General features: G+C 36.3%; 1 protein-coding gene across 2 annotated transcripts in view; it reads right to left on the reverse strand.

Moving 5' to 3' along the window:
* The window catches only part of LOC128678652 (hemicentin-1-like), a 33,476-nt gene that overhangs the window by 3,683 nt on the left and 3,298 nt on the right, over window positions 1–26,495 (reverse strand). Inside the window, exons 7-41 of one of the 2 annotated variants that reach the window (XM_053760328.1) lie at window positions 25,941–26,122; window positions 25,352–25,424; window positions 24,903–24,931; window positions 24,636–24,751; window positions 23,928–24,049; window positions 23,037–23,183; window positions 22,202–22,312; window positions 21,657–21,923; window positions 20,729–20,901; window positions 20,308–20,476; window positions 18,806–19,042; window positions 18,466–18,538; window positions 17,651–17,853; window positions 16,749–16,908; window positions 15,955–16,106; window positions 15,521–15,692; window positions 14,967–15,061; window positions 14,277–14,430; window positions 14,066–14,187; window positions 13,785–13,928; window positions 12,435–12,569; window positions 11,711–11,832; window positions 10,333–10,563; window positions 9,705–9,858; window positions 9,155–9,272; window positions 8,275–8,485; window positions 6,797–7,013; window positions 5,900–6,027; window positions 4,928–5,105; window positions 4,223–4,401; window positions 3,483–3,698; window positions 2,030–2,192; window positions 1,336–1,452; window positions 804–898; window positions 297–425 (exon numbers count right to left, since the gene is read on the reverse strand). In XM_053760328.1, the coding sequence (XP_053616303.1) occupies window positions 297–425; window positions 804–898; window positions 1,336–1,452; window positions 2,030–2,192; window positions 3,483–3,698; window positions 4,223–4,401; window positions 4,928–5,105; window positions 5,900–6,027; window positions 6,797–7,013; window positions 8,275–8,485; window positions 9,155–9,272; window positions 9,705–9,858; window positions 10,333–10,563; window positions 11,711–11,832; window positions 12,435–12,569; window positions 13,785–13,928; window positions 14,066–14,187; window positions 14,277–14,430; window positions 14,967–15,061; window positions 15,521–15,692; window positions 15,955–16,106; window positions 16,749–16,908; window positions 17,651–17,853; window positions 18,466–18,538; window positions 18,806–19,042; window positions 20,308–20,476; window positions 20,729–20,901; window positions 21,657–21,923; window positions 22,202–22,312; window positions 23,037–23,183; window positions 23,928–24,049; window positions 24,636–24,751; window positions 24,903–24,931; window positions 25,352–25,424; window positions 25,941–26,122 (5,294 nt within the window). The remainder of the gene's footprint in view (window positions 1–296; window positions 426–803; window positions 899–1,335; window positions 1,453–2,029; window positions 2,193–3,482; window positions 3,699–4,222; window positions 4,402–4,927; window positions 5,106–5,899; window positions 6,028–6,796; window positions 7,014–8,274; window positions 8,486–9,154; window positions 9,273–9,704; window positions 9,859–10,332; window positions 10,564–11,710; window positions 11,833–12,434; window positions 12,570–13,784; window positions 13,929–14,065; window positions 14,188–14,276; window positions 14,431–14,966; window positions 15,062–15,520; window positions 15,693–15,954; window positions 16,107–16,748; window positions 16,909–17,650; window positions 17,854–18,465; window positions 18,539–18,805; window positions 19,043–20,307; window positions 20,477–20,728; window positions 20,902–21,656; window positions 21,924–22,201; window positions 22,313–23,036; window positions 23,184–23,927; window positions 24,050–24,635; window positions 24,752–24,902; window positions 24,932–25,351; window positions 25,425–25,940; window positions 26,123–26,495) is intronic. The other variant, XM_053760329.1, reaches the window with a different exon arrangement.

Consider the following 26,495-nt stretch of genomic DNA (forward strand, 5'->3'; position numbering starts at 1 on the left):
TTATTTACATTTTTAGTCCAAAATTCCACCCCGGATAGTACCCTGTTCAAAACTACCCATCACACTCGCTACATTCCTCTCTGAATTGTGATGGATATTCTCTGGACCAGGTGCCAACCGGAGCGGAGTCACCAATGAGTTTCTTCGTAGCGGTCGTTCGCTAGTAGTTTGTAGCGTATATTATTTAATTTAGAATATGTCGTGAAAAAGTGCCTGTTTTTGAATAAATCGGTTTGATTTAAATCCCTGACCCTATAACTTAAATTGTATTGGAATGAAGCTAGTGCATATATAACCTGAACGTTATCTCCGTAGCAGACAGCCTTGGAGCGACACCGGCGGGTGCGGGTGCGGATGGCGGCGCCGCACGAGGCGCTGCACGCCGACCACTGCGACCACTGCGACCAGCGCGGGCCAGAGCCCTCCTACGATAGGGACAACACTATATGCCAGGCAAGGTTTAGGCTTTGGCCAAGCAAATTCACACCACCCGACGATTTTATTGCTCCCTGCGAATCCTCACCCGGGTGAATTTTCGAGCGTTTTGACCGCCGTCATTACCCTCCTTGTCAAAGACAGCAGATGAGCCATGGAGTTAACCGCTCCACAGTCACACACAGCATTATTAGAGAAGCACCATTTAACGCTTGATACAATTAGGTTAGGTTAGTTCAAACGGCAAAACTGCTAGATAGATGACATTTAGTATAAGTGGAATCTGGAATTATCAAAATATATAAACACAAATTGAGTGTTAAAGGAAATTTGATTACAAGATTTCCGAGGTCATACAAATATCTCACCTCACAGGAAGGCATGTGACACTTCCGGCTGTCCGTCCCATGTCCCTTGCAAGCTGATTCGTCCACTATTATTTTGTCCGGCCGCGTCCCCTTGTCTGGAACATATTGTGAGTCAATGTACAACATCGGTATAACATCTAAAAATTTAAACGCTGCAAACTTTGGTAATTGCTTTGCCTAGCTTTTGAACCTTTACTTCCATACCGATATTAATACTTATTCGTCGTGGGCAGAGCCGCAGACAACTGCTAGTATATTAGAAGATCTAAATTCAAAGTAATATTTACTAATGTTGTTTTAATCGAAATTTCCATTATAAATTGGCTCTCTTTTTTCCGGAATAAACGGTCGATTAAATACTCTATCAAATAAAAAGTTAGATCAAAATCGTTTCAGCCGTATGGTTGCTACGTTGCCACGGACAGACATACACAGACCCGTTAAACTTATTATAACTCAACTCCTCTGTCGTCAAAATATTTTATTGCACTAAAAATTAAATTTCAATCCAGGAATCCAAATAATAACTTACCAAAAACATTGTTCTCATCATCCAGAAACTGGCACACCCTGGAGCGATGCTGGTAACCCAGACCACACGTCACATTGCAGTAGTCCCACTTAGACCACACGCTCCATTTACCAGGCACTGGAAATTAGTACACTATCGTTTTTTAAAAGTGTATGTCGTATGAGGCGACTAAGGGTCACAGACCCTTAACAGCTCATAGGCAGCAATAGTATTCCCAAAGAGGGTTGACGGCAGGCAGATGGCCAAAGAATAGTAAGCCATCTGGCACGTCAGGGACCAATACTGTTTAAATGAGTTTCTTTTGTGTAAAATAATAATACACACGTATTTATTATTAAACTATATTGTTTCAAGTAAAAATATTATAAGCAAATGGTGAATTTAATGCTTAAAACATTATCTCATACATAGCATAAAGTTGACATGAAAAAACCAAATCCTAATCTTATCCTAACTAATATTATAAATGCGAAAGTAAGTTTATTTGTTTCCTCTTCACACTCTATCTACTCAACCAATCTTCTTTAAATTTTGCATACATGTAGTTTGAAGTACTGAGAAGGACATAGGGTACCTTTCATCCTGGAAAAATAACCGCTCCCGTGGGAAATCACACGAGCGAAGCCGCGGGCTAGTTTCTGAATAAAAATGAATGCTTTGACTTTTTTAAATTCAACCCAACCCAGTAATGTACCTTGTACGGCCAAATTTAATCGTCTATGGTCGGACCCTGCAGCATTCTCGGCCACACAGATGTACTGCCCCGCGTCGCGGACGTCCGCGTTCCAGATCGCCAGCAGACTGCTGCCCAGCGCCTGTTGGATGTTGGACATGCTACTGCTCAGCTGCACAATGTCCTGGAAGATTGTATCTATGTCAATTCTTCTTTTTTTATCTACTTTTTTGTCGAGGCTTCAGTTGCTTGGTGCGACTATGCCAGCCACATGGGGAAATTCCATTTTATTTGGTATTATGTCTGCCTTTGCATCATCACTCCTCTCCAGAATGTATAAATAAATCTGGCCTCCGGTTTGTTCAACGTAATGTTGATCTCACCATTTATTTATTTATTTATCATTTATTCGCACAAAATATGGCACAGAAAGATGTTAAAATTAAATAGTATCACATATTTTGCCAAACAATGCCATTTGCCAATGCCTAAAGAGATCTCTCTTTGATGCGATGATTTGATGAGATGTGTGTAATAAAACTGAAGCTTTGCTTCATATTTTGTTGGAATGTGACCAGTACTCAAGCTTAAGAAATAAAAGCGCATCTGAATGAGCTTTTTTTAATAAGAAATTAAAACTTGTTAACTAGAAAATGACCAGATCTCACTCGAAAAGCAGATACTAGAATGTCAATTCTTAAAAGAAGAATGTTTTACAATTTTAAAAAGGACATATATCAATTTTGTAATAAGGATTACTAACAAAAACAGTGGCATTATTCCCTTTTTGAAAAAAATTATAACACAATTCGTCAGCGACAATGGAAGCTGTAGACCATACGAAGTGGAGAAAAATCAGTAGCCTTTGGCAGACATAACAAAACATAAAGGAAGTTACATCCCACCCAAGGGTTGAGAGTGCCCGGGCTCTAATGCTTCAAGGCACAGGATGAAACCATCTGCTCAGACCCAAGGTGACGTATCTTGCCTCATCGTATGTATATAGTATTAAGCCATTGCGCGCTGGCAACATTGCGAGACTAGCGCCACCAGGGCGTGTGCGGCAGCACGAGGGAACAAGAGCGCGAATGCGCGTGAGTAAACATCAATATAGACAGGTGTCACTGAAAAAGGCAGCGGATATTGGACTTTTTGTTTTGTGTTATTGTTATCATTGCGCATGCGCATTGACATGGATTACAAATGTGTTATGGCATTTATTTTGCTATATAAGTATATGTATTGTGTAACACCTGTATATTTAAATGGATTTGTTAGATATGTCACACATGTTTTGTAACTTATTTTTGAAAATAATAATGAGATGAAAAAATTATGGAACGGAGCGGGAATTGAACCCGCGCCCCTGTCTATCCGTGACAGTGCTCTTGACCACTGAGCTATCGAGACCATGCTGGTTCGGCTGAATTAATTCATCTCTTTCTGTATATTTATTTATTTCCTACATATTTACCTTCAACCAAGTAATCTTCGGCTGCGGATGTCCATCGACTTCGCACTTGAGCAGCACACTCCTCCCCCTCCCAACCACGATGTTGTCCTGTCCGTCTGTATGCACGCGCGGCGGTTTCTCCACGACCACCGAGAATACAACCTCGGTGGTGCCCACTCTGTTTGTAAGAACGCAGGAGTATGCGCCGCTGTCGGCCACCTCGGTTTTGTTTATCAACTGTTGGGACCAAATTATAAATTTTTTCGTGATTTCGTGGTTACTCCCATGCGAAAACATGTTCAGTATCAAAGACTGAGCAAATCGGCAAAATAATGAAAATGATGACATCGATTCGAGAAAGTCGAAGCGCTACTTTCAATGACATCATAGGATTTCAATAAGATCAAATTTTTTGTGATAGCTACTTACATTGGGGCCTATTTATTTTAGCGATCTGATACCCTTTTTGTGACATATCAACAAGATAGCGTTAAAACTATATTTCATAAGTGATGGATACAGATAAACTATCTAGATTATCTGTCAGATAACAATACATTCTATCAAAAAGTTGTGAAACATGTGGTTATTGTACTCATGAATGAAACATTTCCTTACTTTTAGATAACATATTTAATTATTTATGCTGATAAGAATAAAAGTATTTACAACATAAAGTAGGTACTAGTTAAAAATTAAAACTAAATTAAAAAAGAAATATGAAGTATTAAATAAAGTTAAATAATAAAATGTTAACTGACCAAAGTATAGTTGTCGTGCAATAGAAGAAGTTTGGACGTATTGACGAGCTCCGTGTAAGGGTGTTTGATCCACTTGGCATAGGGCAAAGGACTGCCTTCCACTGGGCAGCTCAACTCCAGTGGTTTCCCCGCTCGAACTGTTACTGGCTTTGGGTTCTCTTTGGGGGTCGGTGGGGGCACTAAGTGAAAAATTAAGTCAATTAATAAAAGTAATAAGTAATTAAAATAATTATGAAATCCCTGGTATCTGTTTGTAATTAATAAAATATATCAATAATTTGTGATTCTTTCCACTACCGCCACCTAGTGGCAAGTAGCCGCATACATACTTACGCATTATTATGTATGTACTTTTAACATTTGTTCTTTGTACAATAAAGATATTACAAACAAACATACGAGTCAAACAGTGTGCACATCTCACGATGTTTTCTTCTACCGGAGGCAAGTGGTGTCGTATGAAATCTACTTCCAGTGTACAGACTCGTGCGCTACGAGTAGAATTCGAACTGGGGTCGAGCGTGATGAACGAGGTCTTAGGATGATTTTCAGTACAGTTGATCGCACGTCAAGTAGCACGTCAGCATCGGTTAATGTACGGCCGACTGTACCCGATACGATAAACATATTTGGCCAAAGTTTTTTAAACATAAGTGGAGGAAAAAATTTTACCCTGTTTAAACCCATATACCAAGAGAAATTTACCAAGAACGTCGACCAAGTAGCTGACACTAGTGTTCCCAAGAGCATTCCTCGCGATACAAGTGTAATTCCCCGACTGATCGTACTCCGCACTCCTAGACTCTATGACCTCGCCGTTGTCTGTGGCCACCATGCTGCCGCCAAACAGTCTTAGGGGAAGCTCATCTTTGAACCAGTACACCTTAGAAAAACATACTGATTATGATAGTAACATTATTGTCACTACTACAGTTTTTTTTTTTAGTTTATCACGTTCATACAGAGGTGGTTCGCGTTTCGACCGCTGCGGTCGCGCTGCCATTACAATTTTTGCCATTACAAATTTCAACAAAGACAAGAGTGAGTTTTACTATATGACTTTACATTAATTCCTCTGTACTGTAATAATGCCAATTTTGTGAATGATTGATTTTGGAAATGATTCCTTCCTCAAGAAAATTGACGGATTGTAATGACCGCGCAGCCGCAGCGGTCGAAACGCTCTGCGAACCCACAGACAAAGAGATGCGACAAGGGACTTGTAATATTTAAGGATTTAATAAAAAAAGTGATAATTCATGGTGAGAACATTTGATAAAATGTGGTGGTGAATAAAATACAAAAAATTATGTTTGTGTAGTTTCCTCATCAGACATTTATCTTAGAATACTAGATTTTTCTTTATTTGGGCCTAGATTATGTCGTGTGGGTATTGAAATGTATTATCACCCACAAACTTATGTGGGACGGCGATAAAATGTGTTCAGATGGCGCTATATGAAAGTTGGTCCAGTGTCAGCTTCTTTCACAACAAGTTACCATACAGCAAAAGAAAAATCTTCCTTTGTAACTGGTTACGTAAGTTTTGTTACCAAAGTGGACGAGGGCGTCGGAAATTTGATTAATTTTTAATTACTATAGGAATTATCAATAACGAATGGAATTTTCAATTTAGGAATAAGGAACTCTCTACCATACTACCAAAGTAAGAAATACCTGTGGCCACGGATTGCCGTATGGATGGCAGTGCATGTAGAAGGCTTGTCCCGAAATCACCTCCAGGTTTACCATAACACTGCTTTGGGTCGAGTTGTCGAATAACGTGCGAAATATTGTCGGAGGTTCTGAAATTCGGAATAGAAATTATTTTATGGTAATATTCTTCATGACTGAGGTACAGGCAACAGCACAACAAGTCACCCTGCATGAACCTCTATGGCGCGGTAATAGTGGCGAGATTTGAATGAGTTTGGGTAGGTTGATGTGCTGTTGACTGTACATGGTGATTAAATGGTAGTACTGTAATTTTTTGGGCAATATTAATGGAGTTCACCATTCCCCATTCCAAGTATAATACAGCTTTCCTCACGATGTTTTCATTTCACCGGAAAAATGTGGTAGTCAAGTTGTTATACAAAGTCACGTGGCACAAGTAGGATTCGAACCTGTGCACCTTTTAGTGCAGAGGTCTGAACCATTGGACCACCACAACTTTAAATAGAATTTACCTCAATTTAAATTCTACACAGTGCAAACCTGTGTTCTACTAAAATAAATATTTTCAATTCGGACCACTACGAGTATATACATTGTCATGTGGGAAACTACAATACTTAATATATTTGCCCTTGGTTCCCACCGACAAAAGAAAACAATAAAGGTCTCAGCACTAGCGTTCAAGTATATATATATTCCTGGGAAGACCAGCGCCGTGGCTCACACCAGCGTAGACCATTTTGTTTCAAGCATTACATTTGTTTTTATTTGTATTGTGCTTTGTATATTTGAGTAAATAAACGTTTGTCTTTCTTTCTTTCAATAGTTTCAGAGCAGCGACATAAAAAAAAAACACACAGACTGTCGAATTTATAATATTAAAAGTAAATATCTTACCAAGAACCTCAATGCTGACCTTCCTCTCACTGACCCCCCCTAAATTGCCAACAACACAGCTGTACCCCCCACTCTGCGTCGGCTGGACATTCTCCACCACCAGTTCTAGGAAGCTCAGTTCTTCTTCGCGTGCGAGTTGCTTCCCGTTCCTGATCCATTGGATGCGAGGCGATGGAACACCTGATGCTATACAAGACAGTCTAATTCGACTGCCTATCTGGAATTAAAAAAATATTTTTATCCCTTAATCGCCTATTGCTATATCCACGGGAAAGTATGGTTCTATGCTAGGGCGGGAACTACACACCTTAGTTGCCATTATGTAGTGTTAAAAAAACTATACAAAATTACGTTAGGAGACTAGGATTTCGATTTTTTATTGCATCTAGATTAAATAAATTGAAAACAATCAACGGCTCACACTAGCCTAGCTTCTATCTCTCAGATATTGTGTTTTATTGAACAAATATTTGCCAGTACTGGGAATCAAACCCGATTTATTTCCAAGGTTTTTTTTGCTGTTTTTTAACTAGTTTAAAGTATTTAAAGTTACTAGGTAATAGGGCATATTACGCAAAGCTCAGCGCAGATGGCGCTACTGGTGCAATTAAGGTACACAAACATTGCCAATGAAGCCAAAAAGCGCCAATTTTCTATATTGTTGCAGATTTACGACCTTCTACGCAATCGTGGTGCGAGTTTAAAGGAAAAAGGAAGGATTTTTATTATTTATTTATTTGTTGTGAATTATTTGGTCAACTGTGGTCATAAACTGATATAAACTTGATTTTGACTAATGATCTTATCTGTATCAAGCCCATATTTTAATAAGTATTATGCATGTGTAGTGTTCCGAGCTTTTTTACAACCGTTTACTGGGTTTAAATTTTTACAGCGTGAGGCGTATAGTTTTCGAAGTTTTTTATTTATTTATTTAGGTACACCAACAGGTTACATGAACAAAACTTACAAGTAACATTCAACTTATGTGCTAGCATGCAACCCAATTACAGGTGAACACGACTCTCAAGTAAACAGGCGAGTGTTAGTTATGATTACGATAATATTACAAGATTTAGTAACTATTACTATTAAAATATTAGAGTTATATAAGAATAAAATTCAGAAATTAATAATTATTATTTGATATATGAATTTATACCTTAATTGTTAAAATAATATAATTATAATTAAAATTTGTCATTGATGGCATGTAGTCAGTACGTTAGTCTACGTTTGAGTTTCGATAACGAATCTTTATCTTATGGAACACGATTTTTCCCAATATTTCGTCACCCGAGTATGCTACATTGTTGTATATTTTCACAAACGAATGCTTACATAATTATAGTTAACATACAGTGCTGTACTCTGGCGGGATAAATGTGCAGCAATACTCCCTATTAGTAAAAATAATTTATATTTATAAGAGTTACAATAGCAGATTTTTATTTCGCTGTTTGGTATTTCCGACTCACCACAGCATTTAAAGTTTCTCCAACAGTTGTTCCCACGCCATCTTTATACGTCACAAGTTCCTCTACCTTAGCGGGAGACACAACATTAACTCTGTACACTAGGTGTGCGCTCCCGGCTTTGTTTGTGGCCTCACAGCGGTACAGACCAGAGGAGTTAGCTGTTATCTCAGACGTTGTTAGTGTTGAGTTGGCTGTGTACCAGTATGTGTTGCTGAAAGAGAAGAAATATATTTATGACTAAATTAATCGAGACGTGAATTTTTTTTCATCTAACTATCATCGATTTGCTTGCTCATTATTTAAATTAAATTGAAAATAAAAACCATTGTATTTTATCTCGAAATGCCCAAGGGAATGTACCTAACATCTGTAAATTATCAATTCCATTGTGGTCTCTCAGTTCAATGTATTTTCTCTGTCATGTCCGGTTGCATTTGTGAAGCCATGAAAACCACGGTCTCATTGAAAAATAAGCTTTAAAATTTTGAAGATTCGGTTTATTTTACAATCGGCCGCCCTTGACATCAACTCTCCCTGGATATGCTGTTTTTGCCTAACAGCCGCCTAGGTGTGTGTCCTTTAGTCACCTCCGCAGAAGATTGAATTATAAAGCAACTTATGGCAAAAAAAAAGCAAAATAATGTCGAGATAACATTTATAATTACCAATTTCATTTTGGTGTCCCAGTATCAGTGTACATCCTACAAATATTATAAATGCGAAAGTTTATGAGGATGTGTGTATGTATGTATATTTGTTACTCTTTCACGCAAAATCTACTGGACCGATTACCTGGAATAACACATAGGGTAATTTTTATCCCGAAATTCCGACAGGGGCGCAGCCCGGGGCTCGGCTAGTTGTTTGTGTAATTTCTTACTTGTAAGTCCACTTTATTTTAGGCGGTGGTGTACCTCGAACGTCACATTCTAAACTAGCGCTCATGCCTTCCTTCAGCTGCACGTCCAGTAGGTCGAACTCTGATATGAAAGGAGGTTCTGGGACAAAGAAAAATCGGACAGCATTAAAAAGAGCTGAAATAGCAAACATTATTTGAATCGCCGAAAGGTCTAGAACAAAAAATAATTCAATTCTATCAGAAATTACTTTATGTATTCATGAGTTTAATAAAATCTAATTTTTGTGCAGCTTACATCCAATAATATTATTACAAGCATGCGAAATTAAAAATGCACTGTGTATTATATTCGTCATTGGCCAGCACTGACATAAAATTCCTTGACATTTAGAATTAAGTGACAAATTTGAATGTACATATGAGTTTTAAACGAATTTAAAGTTTTCGCTAAGTACAATTGTACAATTACCAAAATTTCCTATTGTTCCAAACATTGTTTCAAAAATTAAATATAGGGTAATTGACTTTAAACAAGCAGAAGATCTACATGGGTTTAAATAAAAGCACTAACCTAAAACATCGAGTGAGAATTTTCTCGTGACAGCGCCGTGCGAGTTCTCGACCACACACTGGTATAAACCAGTGTGCCACATCTGTACCGTCAGCAATTTCAGTTTCGATCGCTCTTCGAACAACATCGGACGGGAGTTGAACAGCCATTTGGTCTGTAATAACACCATATCGTTCTGAAATGTCAGTAGCTTTTTTGTGAAGTATCTACTATATTTTAAAATTTGACATTATTATTAACTAAATGTAACCAATATAATGATGCCTAGATAATCAGCATTGCCATACAAGGTGGCAATGCTGCTTACCTTCTGGGCACATTACCTCAAGGCAAAGAATTGCCGCGACTGACGTTTTTGTAAATATTTAAATTGTAAGTTTTTTTACTAGTGAAGTTCTTAGTATAAGTGTAATTTAGTTCGTTTTAATTTTGTTTATTTAGTTTTATTTTTATAGATAAAATGTAAATTCAAATTGTTAACGCATTACATTCCTGATTTTTTTGTAATTTAATTTAGTACCCGCAGTATAGTGTACATTTTCACAAACATGCCAACCTAGTTTTTTACATATATTCACAAAATAAATGAATTAGATTTGAAAAAAAAAACAAACACAACTCTGCTCACCTTCGCAGCAGGTCTAGCATCCACCTCGCAATTAAAGTAATGGTCCTCCCCTTTCACCGCCTCTACCTCCCTTTTATAATCCTCTATGAAGATGGGTGACCACTCCACAACAAGCTGGACACTTGCAGAAGCAGACGACACTGCATTCGTCACAACACAAGCGTACACGCCTGAGTCTTGACGCGTCACGTTGGAAATACGAAGTCGGTCGCGTGACACTATTCTGGCATCCTAAACATTTTTGGGAAAATATTTGATATAATATCTGATAGAATTACGAATTACTCATCTGCAGTAGACTAGCTGTTGCCCACGGCTTCGTCCGCAGCAACAAATTTCCCACCCATCATTGCTGGTTGGATTTTGATAAAACAACCTATCAGTCTGACATCGAATCTTTGCTATATCCGTACCAAATTTTATCAAATTTGGTCCAGTGATTTAGACATATAAGCGTAGTTAATAATAAATATAAATAAATATATATTACGACACACACAGATTGAGCTAGCACCAAAGTAAGTTCGAGACTTGTGTTAAGGGATACTAACCCAACGATACTATATTTTACAACAAATACATATATAGATAAACATCCAAGACCCGGGCCAATCAGAAAAAGATCATTTTCCATCATGACCCTACCGGGGATCGAACCCGGGACCTCTAGGTTCAGTGGCAAGAACTTTACCACTGCGCCACCGAGGTCGTCAGTAATATTAACTAGTACTTAACTACTTAATATTAGTAGCTTCCTACTGGTGAAAGACTTTTGGGACTCGGTCGAGTAGTGGTCATAAAATACACTAGAGCTGACAGCGAGCTATCAGCAAATCTATACTATTATTATAAAGAGGCGGTTGTGAGTTTGAATGTTTAAGGCGGGTTATCCCCGAAACTACAGAACCGATTTCAAAAATTCTTTCACTATTAGAAAGGTATATTATTCAAAATTGCTATAGGCTATGTATTATATCAAAATTCCCACGTGAGCTAATCCCCGGGCAACATCTAGTGATATTATAAAGAAGAAGTTTTGTCAGTTTGTGTGTAGCGTTTAAATGTAGAACTAAGGTACACTTATACCGCACCGCTCCCACCTAGCAAGATAACGGTCTATTGGATATTGTTGAAATCGGTTCGGTATTTTCGGAGATTACCCGCCTCAAACATACAAACTCACAAAGTCACAAACGCTTACCTCTTTATAATAATAGTATAGATTGTAGAGTGTGAAAAAATATGTCTGTTAAGCTATGGAAGTGTAGGAGTGTAGATTATAAATCAAAAAATATCTTGTGGAATTAAGTATGATGATAAATTTTTATTGTTATCCCTAACTCGATAAAAACAAGTTTGCACTGCTATGAAGGCTGACCTTATACCATTTAACTAAATCCTTGGGCGACATCGATATCGGACATTCGATGTTTCCTTGTTGCCCTTCCACTATTTTTACGGTTTTAGCGGACTCTTCCGATTGCATCTGTGTAGCCAGGGCTGGAAAAAATATGGCGACATTTGAATCCGTCGACAGAGAAACCTATAGACGCTGGCTTCCATGTCAATCATACAAGAAAGAGATGTGCGTATTAGAAATACATGAGAAGAAATGAGACAGCGCATGACATCTTTTGTCCATCATGGCAGCCCAATCTGCCATTTTTGTATGGAAATATGTATAAATACAGAGTCAAGAGTTGCGAAACTCCTTTAGCTGTGGTGTAATGTTTATTACGCCCGCCTGTGGATCGAAAGGTCTCAGGTTCGTATCCTACTCGTATCATTATGAGTTTGTATACCAATCTGACTCAAATATAGTAGTTTTCATAGACCACGACTTGCTTCCGGTGAAGGAAAACATTGGTGCGGAAACTTGCACTCTGGCGGACAGTTCAGTTCCCTAGTGTGTATACGACTACCTGCCACTAGATGGAGGCTAAATTAATGTCAGATGCCCTTAGGCGACTTAAATAAAATGTAACACTAGTGTTTATAATAACACACTCGATACGATGATGATGCTATATGTTGGGCTTATTTGATGAGATTGCTGACCTACAAGTTGCGAGCTAAACGCCAATAAGAAGAATATAACATACAATAAATGTCCACGTTGACAGTTCTATTGACCTCGCCCAACTCGCTCTTGGCCGTGCACGTGTACGATCCACTTAAGTCTTCGGTGGGGAACTTGATCGTGAGGCTGCCGTCCGTGTCCAACACGAAACGTGGGTCTGGAATGTTCGCCTTCACACTTTTTATTGAGCATTCAAGGAATAAAGGCATAAAATCGACTAAAAAATTTATGAGAAACTTTACTGATTTTAATTAGACGGTTAATAAAGTTAATAATTTAATTAATTGTAAAAAAATATCAAAACGCTGTGGTCCAATGGTCAAGCTAGCCTGTGAACATAAAAAAAAAATGGATATACAATTAATTGCAAATCTGTTATCCTACTACATTTATAATTGCGAAAGTTTGTGAGGATGTATGGTTGTATATATGTTTGTTACTCTTTCACACAAATTCTACTGGACGGATTGTTATGAATATTGGTACACGAGTAGAATATAACCTGCAATAACACATAGAGTACTTTTTATCCCAAAATTCTCACGGGACCTCGGGACCTTGAGACCTAACCTGACCCGAAGGCCCTAGCTACTCAGTTATAAAAAGGTCCACGGAAGGTAAATGTGGGCTAATTTAAGGAGCGTGTTGTGTGCGCGGGAATTCACTCAGGTTAGCCCTTTGAAAAACAATTGATTGTGGCTTTTTTATTTAGGAAGGTAGATCCTGTCAACAAGTTGATTTGTTAGACAAATTATAAAACCCCCGACATTCAATATTCATTTCGCTACAACTTTTGAACGGCTGAACAGATTTTCATGAAACATGGCTAAGAACACTCGGGATAAAATTATTTTTAACACAAAAAAAAAAACTAAACGAAAATCGGTTCATCCATTTGGAAGCTACGATGCCACAAACAGATACGTAAAACTTACACACCCCTCTTTTTGCGTCGGGGTTTAAAAAGAATCGGATGATACGAAAATCGTTGCTGTTCCGTCAGATTAACAGTTCTTATCTTATTTGACGACCTCGGTGGCGCAGTGGCAAGGTTCTTGCCACTGAACAGAGAGGTCCCGGGTTCGATCCCCGGTCGGGTCATGATGGACAAAATGATCTTTTTCTGATTGGCCCGGGTCTTGGATGTTTATCTATATATGTATTTGTTATAAAATATAGTATCGTTGAGTTAGCATCCCATAACACAAGTCTCGAACTTACTTTGGGGCTAGCTCAATCTGTGTGATTTGTCCTAATATAAAAATAAAAAATAAAATAAATAAATTATCTTACATATATGTTATATATATTATATTCAAACAATTTTAATTTAATTTTCATTGTCATACGATTCACTAACATTGTTACTTACCGTTATTCAAATAATAATCGTCCTTGGACCATACGATATAAGGTTTAGGTTTCCCCGTCACGTTGCACGGAATCACCAGAGCGGTGTCCATATTTGTAGCTATGTACGGCCCATGGAAGTTGTCTGGTAAAATTTTTAATGGTTCTGAAAAAAAAGTACACAAAATCTTGGTACTTACAAAGAGAATATCAACGTAATAATAATCATAGACTAAATAATAGTCATAAATAATAGTCATGAATAATAGTCATAGACTAAAACTGCTCGTATTATAAACTTACCATAGACATTCAGCCATATAATTTTCATCATTATTCCTGCTACATTTTCCGCTATACACACATAACGACCCTCGTGTTTTAATGTTGCATTACTAATAAACATATCTCCGACTTCATTAAAGCTAAAACATTTAAAAACTTGCTATTAACCCAGATAGACGAAAATGAACTCTATTGTTTACACAGTTAGATTCATTTCACAAAAACCAACCTAAACTCCGTCGTGTTTGAAGTCAGAATCACATCGTTAAATTCCCACATAACACTGGGCAAAGGAAACCCAACAACATTGCATTGTAATGTCATATTTTCACCAACAAAAACTTTTTTCGTATCTTCCAAAGGCGGCTCGATAGATGGCGGTACTGAAAAATAAATCTTATTGACTCTTTCTGTTCTTACTTCTAACAATAAATTAGCACTATTAACATTATTACTGTATATTCCTCACAACCCATCGCCGGTTGACTGTAAGAGATCCCTACATGGGATAAGTACCGTTGTACATGTATTAATTTTAATTTATATACTTTTTCTTCTTCATAGTCAAATTCCTCATGACTGATGGTCGTGGTTATTACATGGAATGAAACGCACGTAACAACTTTCTTGACATTATTAATGGAGTGGTTCGCCATTGGCTTCTCCATTTCACACACAAGTTAATAATCAACAAGTGTGCAGGTTACCTCACGATGTTTTCCTTCACCGGAAGCAAATGGTGAACGATGAAAACTACTATACATGAGTCAGATTGGTATACAAACTCATGTGGCATGAGTAGGATTAGAACCTGGGACCTTTCGATCCACATCATTTCGTACAATAAAGTTTTAAGAAACAGACAAACTTTTGTTTCCAAGTTAAGCTTTTCCAAATGTATTCGTTAATAAATGCTCACCCCACACATAAAGAGAAAATTCTAGCGATGCGTTAGCATATTCATTTTTGGCAATACACGTGTAGGTTCCAAAATCAGTCAAATTGGCAATAAACCTGAAAAAAACTGAAAACTTAAAAAAGAACAAGAATCACTCGTGCGCCTGTACAAGCTTCACACCTCTCTGCTCACTAGCAAAGATTAAAAAATATATATATTTTATTATAGTACACTAAATAAAGGATTAGATAGATATCCCACTATACAAATGGTAGACAGAATTTACAAGGGTTTTGATGGTCACCGTTTTGTTAGTAAATTGTGTTGTGACAACTGTGTCCAATAGAAAACTATATAGTCAATTATGTAGTAGTGTAGCATAAACCTATGGCGTTTTACGATATTAATTAAAAGAAATCAATAAAACCCTACGCCAAAATTTGTGTGCAGTTTGGCACAGATAGAATTGAAATTTAGTATTCTAAGTTTGTGACTGTGACCCAAAGACGTGATATAATTACATGATTTTTTTTACATATACCTCAATTTAATTAATACTTTGATTTACCAATTACCTGATTCCGGTATCGTCTACAGATCTTCTAGAGTCAGAGATAGGCTGTCCATTATGAAGCCACAATATTTCTGGTTTGGGATGTCCTCTAGCGCTACACGGCAACTCCACGAATTGGCCTTCATTCACTGTCACTTGGCTTGATAGTAGACTGTTGTGTATTGTTGGCGCCTCTAGAATTCGCAAACAAAAAACGCTATAACCTATCACATTTTTTGTTTGGATTAAACCAGATTACATAATTCGTATTAGAAACAACGAGAAGAAAGGCCAAAGTGCTAATATCTTTCGTCCCTCATTGTGTGCCGGCAGTTCCCGTTAATTTTGTGAAAGTGCTTTCTTGAGAATTTTGAGTTTAAGAAAGGCACGTGTTTTTTCCTAGTGTGTGTTTTTGTTGTTTCCTAGTGGAATTGTGTGTGCTGTTTGATTACTTACCATAGACAATTAATAAGAACTCCTTTTGAACGGTACCGAGAGCGCTGGCAGCATTACAAGTATACAAGCCCGAGTCGTGCGGTCTCGCTTTCTCAATTACCAGATGTTCTATCGAGTGACTAGAAGAGTATGGATCCAAGGTATCAAGGTAACTGAAAACATCAATTTTATAGGCATGTACTTTATAAATCGATTAGTCAGCGGGTGTGTGATTCCCGCCTTGGAATAGGACCACTACATAATCTCCCGCATATGTCGTACAAGGCAACTAAGGGATAAAGTTCGCCAAGTGGTCATAATATATTATAGGTATACTTTAGAGTTTATGTTTAGGTGAAAGGTCAATGACAGCTCTTCTAAGCAACAGTCGAATGTTATTGTTTAATAATGGCATTAAAGATAATTTCTTTAAAAATAAATTATATGCATTGTTTCTGACATTTAAATTGCGTTAGTTTGTATTGTGTGATGTATTCTATTTGCATACCATTTTAAATGTAAAACTTTTTTTAAAATCTTATTTTTTCTAAGGGGCTTTTATCATGAAAAGACATTCCAATCCCTTCGTACCCTATAGAGAAAAATTTATTACTGATTGCAAATTAAAAAGTTCATAGATTTGTTTTGCTGTTATTGAATTTGGATTTGTTAAAATGGTCTGCGCTAATCCTACATCGTTTCGATTCAATTTAAGCTGCCTCAAGAAACTTACTGTAACTTAATTTACTATGTTTAAAATGAAGAAATAATTCATAAGACAAGAAAATCATATGAAAATAAGGGACCAAACTCACACTCTAGTGGAGTAGGACACCGCTCTTCCATCTTTCATCCAGGTTAGTGTGGGCCGCGGTGTGCCCCCGGCCTTACACTCTAAAGAGACTAGGCCCCCGACTTCCACTATATTAATTATTTCTTCTTCTTCAGTTTGTGGACTTATTAATTCTGGTGGGGCTGGTTAGCAAAATATGTTTTAATTTTTATAGATTTGGTACTTTTGTGTAAACTTGGGATCGAAGGTAGAATTACGAAATAACTAGATGACACGGTCAGAATATTGTAAAAAATATTTACATATTTTATTTAAAAAATATATACATATTTTTTACAAAATTATATTTATGATCGTTATGATAGCTCATAGCCTGTCACAATGCCATTTCATTTGGTGATGTCATGATCATTTAATTTTTATTTTAAAAAAATAATCAATTTTGAATCAACTTTAATTGAGGAGTCATCAGCATAATTAAGATATCTATCGAACAAACAGCTTATTTTGCTGAGATATTACTCAATCGTGACGTCACGTTAGAGTATCATTTAGTATGGAGCGTTTGGACAAGTCCAAAAATGTGTAATTTTATTTTTGTCATATCTTTGAAAGTATTGTCATTATCGCAGTATTTTTTTCACTGGTGTTTTTAATAATATAAGAGCCTTCGAATAATCATCAAAATAAAAAAAAATTATCATCTACCGTATTTTGTTTGTAATAATAATAAATTGAAAAAAATCTAGTCAAAATTATTTTTGAAGTGGTAAATTTGCTCATAAAAATAGTAAATTCTTATAAGTTCTAATAGTAAGTTCTTTTAATTGCATTTGCCGAAATGAAATCACTTCCACAATTTTAATAAGATATGTGCAAATCTATACTATACAAAATAATAAAATTCCATACAAGTATACTTACAGTGCACCACCAAAGTCGTAATAAACTCGTCTTTACCGCACAAATTCTCAGCGACACATCGATATTCACCACTCATATCAACAGATACGTTATATATAGTAAGTTCTGTATGATTGGCCCACGAATTTGGAGGTAGATCGCCGAAACCCTCCAATCCTTTGTACTGCCATGTTGTATTTGGTGTCGGGTGTCCTTGCAGTAATCTTTAGTAAGGGACAAAGTTTAGAATAAAAAAAAAACACAATAATTAACAATTTTTATAATTTATCATTTAATTCAATGTATGTGGACTACAATTGTCTGAATAAATGAGATTATTTATTTTATTAAAAGGTGATATATAACTTTCTTTTGTACTTCTGTTGAATATTACATAATTTATATCTTTCTTTAATTTACTTTGGAATGAATCATAATACTAACGATTATAAATGCTAAAGAAAGTTTGTATATTTGTTTGTTACCTCTTTACGCTATATCTAAAATTTTGTATACATTTGAAAGTTGAAATTTTGCATACATGTAGTGAAGTGAAGTATGGAGAAGGACATAGGGTAGCTTTCATCCCCGTAAAATATCAGTTCCCGTGGGAACTCCAAATCCTTTAGTGGATCTCGTACCAGATTATTGAGGGATAAGAACAATCTCGACAGCTAACCGAATTCCCAAAGAGAATTGAGGTCAGGAAGGCGTCCTCGTAAAAACACAGCGGTATTTTCAAAATTTAAAAACTCTGGGCGTCAAAGCAAAGAATGAAAGCAGAAATACGCGACTAAATGTGCATTTATCAAAACGTTTGCGTTCACAAAGCTCACCTACATGGTATGACAGCCGCTTGTCCTTTCAGCACGATTAATGTTTCTGTCTCTTTTGAAATCTCCGGACACACTGAAATAAGAATAAATGTGTGAGAACAACCACATTTATATTGTGGCGTGTGGTTCCGCCCTAGCATAGGACCACCCCGTTTTTCTTCCGTGGAGGTTGTACGACGCGACTAAGCGACAGCAACAGTTTTTACCTATCAGCTGTCCACAGCATATAGGTAAAAACAGTATTCCCAAGGAGGACTGACGTAAAGCAGCCGGTTGTAAAATAACAGACGAGTCCTCCAATCCAATATTAGCAACAAGTTAGTTAATAATCACCACTCACCTAATATTTTAAGATTTCCGTCAATTTTCATCGCTTCGTAATCATTTATCGCCTCGCAAGTGTAAATCCCTTGATCGTCAAAGTTAACCCTCAAAATGGTTAGACTTCTGTTCGAAATCTTCACGTTTTGATCACCAATGATCATTTTATGATCTTTGTACCAAGCGATGGAGGCGGGTGGATATGAATCTATGACGCAATGCAGCTCGATTTTAGTGTACGGTGGTACCAATATATCTGGAACGATATTGTAAATGTTATCATCGGTGTGAAAAACTTACTTTATTAATAATACATTTACTAATAATTAATGAAAATAAAGAAAATCAACAATGACAAAAATTCACAAATGATAATTTACATTTTACATAACAATACATTTTTTGTATGTATGTTAACTATCGAACAGTTGGGTCTCATTTTGATGCAATTTAAATTGTGCGATATAGTCCAGACTCTTTACGGGCCTGAAACGCGAAACAGATTGGCTTGTGGTCCGTAAAAATGGTAGTGTCTAGCTACCAGCATGTGGCGGAACTGTTTGATGGCTTCGTAGATGTCGCCACAATTACTTTCTTTTATTGTATGTAGGATGGCGATAGTAGAAAGAGAGAGGGATAAGATTAAAGAGGGACAGCAGTTAAGATGGCGTTACGTTAAAAATAAGAGGAGACGTGTAAAATGATTTGGCGGTTGAAATATAAAGTGGCTTTAAGCATTTTATTTTTGGATCCCGGTTTCTATATGTATATCTTAATTTGCCCTAATGTGTTTGTATCTGTATGAACAATTTGTTGTTGTTGGACAAGCAATAACGGCGTAAGGAGCAGGGAATTTTGGGGTAACCAAATAAAGTGTTTTGAACACTGTTTTTCCACTCGGGTTAAAATAAAAACAAAAATAAACTGGACACTTTAAATCTGTTTTTTGAAAAACAGGTTCAAAAGTGTTTATAACTGTTACAGCCTATAAGATTAATAATGGCGTAACAATGCGACAGCCGACGTGTAGTTGCCGGTTCGTTATAAGACGGAACGGCAACAGCGCGCGCTTTAACAATGCGGGCGGCCAATGGGACTTCCCCATACAGCAACGCTGTTTACATACACACAGAAAATTGTAAAAACAGTTTTCTAACAGTTTGGTTACAGAAAAAAGCATACTATTTACACTTTTATAGGTGTTCGAAGCAAAACAGGTTTAAAACATCCAAATTAGTGTTAGAGGAATAATTCTGGAACAGATTTAATGTGTAACACTTATGAATCTGAATCCTTTATTAAGGTGTTTTTAAGTCCCTGGTAAGGAGGGATCATTACGCCGTTTTGTCTGATTTTTGCTGCTACGTATAATATACATACTTAAAATTATTATTATTAAAACATCACTTTTGAAAAACCTCGCAGAACTAGAAAGCCGACATCATGAAAAACAACGTTTGGTTCTACGATAACCTACGTAAAAACTTGTATAAGAGTTAAAAATAAGCCTGTACAACAAACCTTCAAACTTCCGAAGAGCAACCATCTCCCGTCTCATTCTAACAGTAGCGTTGTCGTGTGCGATGCCTTCAGAGTTCTCGCCGTAGCAGAAGTACATACCGTCCACTATTTCGCGAGAGCTGTTCAATTTTAGTACACTTTTGTATGTGTCAGGAGCTATTATTTGTATCTGAAAACATGTTTTAAATTAACAATTTAGTCACTAGAATAAGATTTTTTTTTTTGTATTTAATTATTTATTTTATGAGTTAGTATTAATTATTACTTTTTTGTTATTTTGTGGTAAATAGCTGCTCTTAATTTATTTCGGCAAGTCAACTTGGGGCAAAAATACATTTTTGAAATATTCACAATTTTGTTAAAAATGTATTGTGTTCGCGAGGTCTAAGTTCGCGGCGAACAACTAGTTAAACGTAGTTACCGTATGGTTGAGGAAGTGCTCAGTCTCCCGATGCCACAGGATGCGAGGCTCCGGCCTGGCCTGCACCACGCACGTCAGCTGCGCGCAGGAACCAAACTCTATTGTCATGTTTCTGGAACCTTCGATATGAGCTGTCGGTTTTATTAACGTTTTCAGTTCCAACGCATCTGTTGCTGAAATACAGATTCCCGAAATGATTTCCAAAATATTAAAAAAACTAGCTTTTGTTTGTGGCTTCGCCCGCGTGATTTCCAACGGAAACAGTTATTTTTCCTGGATGAAAGGTATGTCCTTCTCCATACTTCAAACTACATGTATGCAAAATTTCAAGAAGATTGGTTGAGTACATAGAGCGTGAAGAGGTAACAAACAAACTTACTTTCGCATTTATAATATTACTTATATAGTTCGGATAAGATATAAGACAAACCACTTGGGAATAAACTGGGAAAATACCGGACGTACTCGTAAATGCATCTACTTTTCGTTCACTATTTTCAATGGACTAAGGCCTAAAGTTGATAACATATTATGTAACACTTTTATGGCCTTCATCCATTATGATAACTAAACTTACTTAGCCAGTTACAATAGAACATTTTTCTTTCGCTGTTTGGTAACTATAGTTGTGAAAAAAAACTTTGTTTCCACTTACATAAATTCTATTAATAATATATTATTACTAATTCTATTTACAAACAAACAAACAAACAAACAAACAAACAAACAAACAAACAAACAAACAAACAAACAAACAAACAAACAAACAATTATAACTAATTCTATTACATTAGCATGAGTATAATAGAATATTTTTTTATTGCATACAAACACCCAACAAACATTTCACTAACATGAAACTGTAGTGTGCGTGCGAAACATATGTGTGAATATAAATAAATCGACACTGAAGACATGTAATACTTACAATTAAACTCTCCTTTCACTGCAACACATTTCCACAACCCATCAGCCTCAACCACCACATCCAAAGTTCCTACATAGACACCTTCAACTTCAAGTTCAGAGACAACAGAACCATTAGGGGCGACCCATCGTAACTTATCCGCGTTGTCGACTGTACACGCGATCTGTATGGTGGTGTGTGTGAGCGGTGTGATAGTGTGCGGCCCGAGGATTTGAGCGACGGGCTGTGATTGGACGGTTATGTGGGTGGAGTTTGTTTTTTCTCCACCTGAAAAATATATTACAATACAATACAAAATATTTTTATAACCTTTGGGTAGTGAGAGAGGATAACAGAAGAGGGTGGGCGCAATATGTATTTATTTATAAATAGATGTTGCCCGGGGCTTCGCTCCCGTGGGAAGGAATTTTGAGATAAAATATAGCCTATAGCAATCTTGGATAATGTACCTTTCTAATAGTGAAAGATTTTTTGAAATCGGTTCGGTAGTTAGCTATCAGCCTCAAACATACAAACTCACAAACATTTAGCTCTTTATACCGTACCTCTGTTTGCTGCGACACAGGAGTAAGTACCACCATCCGTTTCATTTATATGGATTATAGTTTTGTTGAAACTGTATACTCCATCGATACTCGGCTCCACCATAATGTTATCTACAAACAAATGTCAAGCTTATAACAAAGTCTTTAATTTCCTGGCGCAATCGGTATCTTTTAAAAATATGTCAATTGCATTAATTTAATTATGCTATTTTATATTCTAGAGGAATTATATATTATAATTTTTTAAGCGGTTATAATGATATAAAAAAGTGAATGTTTTTTTTTTAAACATTCAACAAAATCTCATACAGAAAACATTTTTCTTTTTTACACACACCGTCCATCACATGCTGGCGTGGCTTGCGTAGACAAAACCTATTATCTAGCAAAATATCTAGCGATGTGAGCGTGTTGTCGAAACGGCGGATGATATGACAGGACTCTGCCAACTTTTTGTGTGTGTTTTCCATCTGACGTGGAAAGCAAAAACATTGTTGATGACAACAAAAATGTGTAGTGAAAAAGTTTTGTGTAGTTTGATTGTGTAGTGTTCAATTAAAATTCACCATAGACAACATTTTTTTTTAATAAACATTTGCATATGGCAACATATTTTTGTATATGGCAACTATTAAAATAGTATCTTCTTCTTCTGTGCGAACCCCGTAATAAAATGGTCCATTTTCTCTAAAATGAGTAGTTTAAACAATAAAGTGCTTGTTTAACTACACAATTTATAGTTTAATCAACAAACGTGGTCGTTCGACCCGGATGTACAAAGCACGCGCTGTGGTACCATTGTAAGGAATATTATTTGAACAAATATGAAACTTACAGTACTTGCTAGGGGATCCATTTCCAGAATGAACCAGTTGGAACTTTTTCAAAAAAGCTTCAGTGTAGATCGCGCAGTATATGGTGATGTTGTCACCTACAGATACTGTGGTGTTCTCCGGAGCTATGGAGACAAGAGGCGGATCCACTGGAATAAAATACTATATTTTAAATATAAACAATGGAAATTCATGGCTGTAGCGGGAATCGAACCCACGATCCTGTCTAAACGGGGCAGTGCTCTTAACCACTGAACTATCGGGACAAGCGGTATGTTTTATTTTTTAAATATCTTACTCCACAATGCGAAGATTTAGGTGTAAGAAAACTATTTTTTATATAAAAGATAGTATTTTACTCGATTACCATTCTTAGGTCAAGGATAAAAAAAATCGTTTATCGAAATTACCGATATGAAATTGGTGGTAAAAAAACGTAATATTTTGAAAGAAAATACTCTTGGCGTTTTGTGCGATCAAAGTTGATACTGCTGCGTTACGATTACTTTTACGCAACAAATCTAAAATGCCACGTAATAAATAAAATTCATACATTTATTATATAAGCATCTGAATCAAAGCAGCAGAATTTCACCTCCTATTATAGATAGACGTGTGGAAGTTGATTTTTGCAAAGAAAAATGTGTGTAGGTTTCCTCACGATATTTTCCTTCACTGCAAGTGATTACAGGTCTGTCAGACATTTAATTTATCTCCTCTAGATAAATTGAATGTCTATGGTCACATGCGCGGGTCAGATTAATATACGAACTTGTGACATAATAAAATAAAATAAATAAAAAAGCATCATTTCAAGACCCAAGTCTCATAAAATGTAAATTTAGATGAATGATATAAATATGACGACTATATAGGTGTTATTATAAACTTACCAGCCAAAGTGAGTTCCGTGTCCGCGGAGCCGACCCCCGCCACATTTTTAGCGACACATTTGTACGACCCCACGCGTTCTTCGCTCATGTCCTCTATCACGTATTCGATGCTCGTGCTTTGTCTGACAATTGTAATCGAAGTTGTAAATAAACATGACTACATGACTATTAGTTATGCAAGTTTTTTTTTTTTTAATCAAGAACTTACAAAACAATAACCCGACGTCTATGCCTGTGACATGTGATTAAAATGACGCCATAATATTTTTTAAAAACTAAAATATTATAAACTAGCTGCGAACCGGGGTTTCGCTTTAATGGGAACATTGAAATAGCGCAGCTTTTGAAAACAGTGGTAAAAGATTGACACTTAAAAAGTACAATTTAGGTATAACGTATTAAAATTTTAGATGTAACATATTATTTGATGATAGACATCATGCTGCTCATATATTTATTTGCCGCGACTAGACCCGCCTTTTTCGTGCGTCCGATAATAACTTTGTTTCGGCTTCTATAAATCCCAAAAAGAACCCCTCCCACAATTAATTTTAATATCTCCTATGTACAGACAGAGCCCACTTGCATTTTTATTATATGTTATGTCAGTTAAATTTTTTCTTTGAACACCAATTTGTATGTATTTTTTGCAAATATGTTTTCTCTCTTTCTTTTAAAAAGAGAGACCCTCAAAGAAGTGTAACTTACAAAGCGGATATTTGCGGCTGCACCTTAGCCATGTCCTTAGTCCAAAATGCAGTGACTGGCACCAGACTTTCTATGAAGCATTTCAGAGTCACACGATCGTGGGTGCGAGAGACTATCTATAAATTTACGTAATATTAGGAATTAAACTTTGAATATTAGTATAGATAGTTACATATAAAGACTATAAGCACGCCACTTTGAGTTAACGGTTAAAAGTCATAAATTTGAGATAAATAAAAAAAAAAAACAAATAAAAAAAATATTTACCGCAAGCGGAGTCGTGATATATGGGATGTCTGAAATGTCAAAATTAATTGAAATTAAAAAGTTAATAGGTAATTTGTTTAAAGTAGGTTTTTTTTGTGTCAAGCTCCATCGTTCGCCAAAACGATGATTTTGCCAACGTCAAGGTTGAGATTGACATGGTATATAATTTAAATATCAATATTGATATCAATATATGTTTTAATATCATATATGTTTTAATATGTCATAATATTAAAATACGGCAAAGATTATTTATTAATTCTTACATGTTATGAAAGGATGTCTGTATGATATAAATTCAAAAATTTTTGGATTGCGCGGATTTTTGTAAGGTTTTCACCAATAGTGTGATTCCAGAGGAAGGCTAAGGTGTATAATTTATTATGATTTTACTCGAGCAAAGCCGGGACGAGTCGCTAGTGATTACTAAAATAATGAATTCTAATTACCTGGCAATTTCACTTGAACAGCAGTTGCTCCGATTCGTCTGAGTTCCTGATTAAGATGATCTTTGCCACCAATCTAGGAAAAAAATTGAATTTTTAATCATGTAAATGAATTGCAATTTGAACTCCATGGCGTGTGGTTCCGCCTTAGAATATCCTCCCGTGGATGTCGTACGAGGCAAATAAGGGACACATAGCCTAGGCAGGTGATAGGCAACAACCGCTTTCGCAAAAAGGGTTGACGTTAGTCAGGTCATAAAATCAAAGCCAACATTACAAAAAAATAAAGGTTTATTTTTACCCGGACTTCGGGCTTCAGGCGCCACAGCCGGAATTGCCTCCGGAAACATGTGAAGATGAGAAAGAGAGAGGCAAATATAATCAGAATGTTAATAGACATTGCTGATTACGAAAACGCGACGAGTGAGTCACTAACAATCCAGTTCCACGCGAGGTGTATTTTCAAAAACAAAATCATATAATTTATTCAGAAATTAGCCCTTCACAGTCACTTTTTCACGTCATATTTTAAATTAAATAAAATTTACCAAAGCTACAAACTACTAACCGACAGTAAATCAATCAAACATACCGCAATATAGAAGAAGTCTTCCGGCGGAACAAATGCATCAGCTATATAAATTCCATTATCTTTGAACCTTTTCAGTGGCACTTCAAATAGGGTCTTTCCATCGAGGGAAACTATCTGCGCGTGGTTAATGTCGACAGGGGCGTCCGTTTGTGTTAGTGATATCACCATGTGGTTATATGTGCCTGAGAACAACACTCAATTGTTATAGCATTTGAGTTAACCATTTTCTCAACAATATCAGAACTGAAAAGAAACACATATACCCTATTCATCTTGGACTGAGACAAAAGGTAAACAAACCTTGAACAAAAAATCATTATTTCTCGTGAATAGTTTGTTAATTTTGTTCTTACTTTCTGTTAATGTTAATTTTTTTGTTGTTGTTGTTTTATGGAGTCATGTCGCTCGCTCGTTTCTTTTTTGTTTACTTTTTGTCTCAGTCCAAGATGAATAAGGTATAGATATTCGAATATAACGTAATTATATTCGAATATCTATACGTATATCTTTTAGATCAGCTTGTTTTTCTTCACTATCCATATTAATATTATTAAT

This window comes from Plodia interpunctella, chromosome 20, assembly GCF_027563975.2.
Source record: "Plodia interpunctella isolate USDA-ARS_2022_Savannah chromosome 20, ilPloInte3.2, whole genome shotgun sequence".
In the NCBI taxonomy this organism is placed as follows: domain Eukaryota; kingdom Metazoa; phylum Arthropoda; class Insecta; order Lepidoptera; family Pyralidae; genus Plodia; species Plodia interpunctella.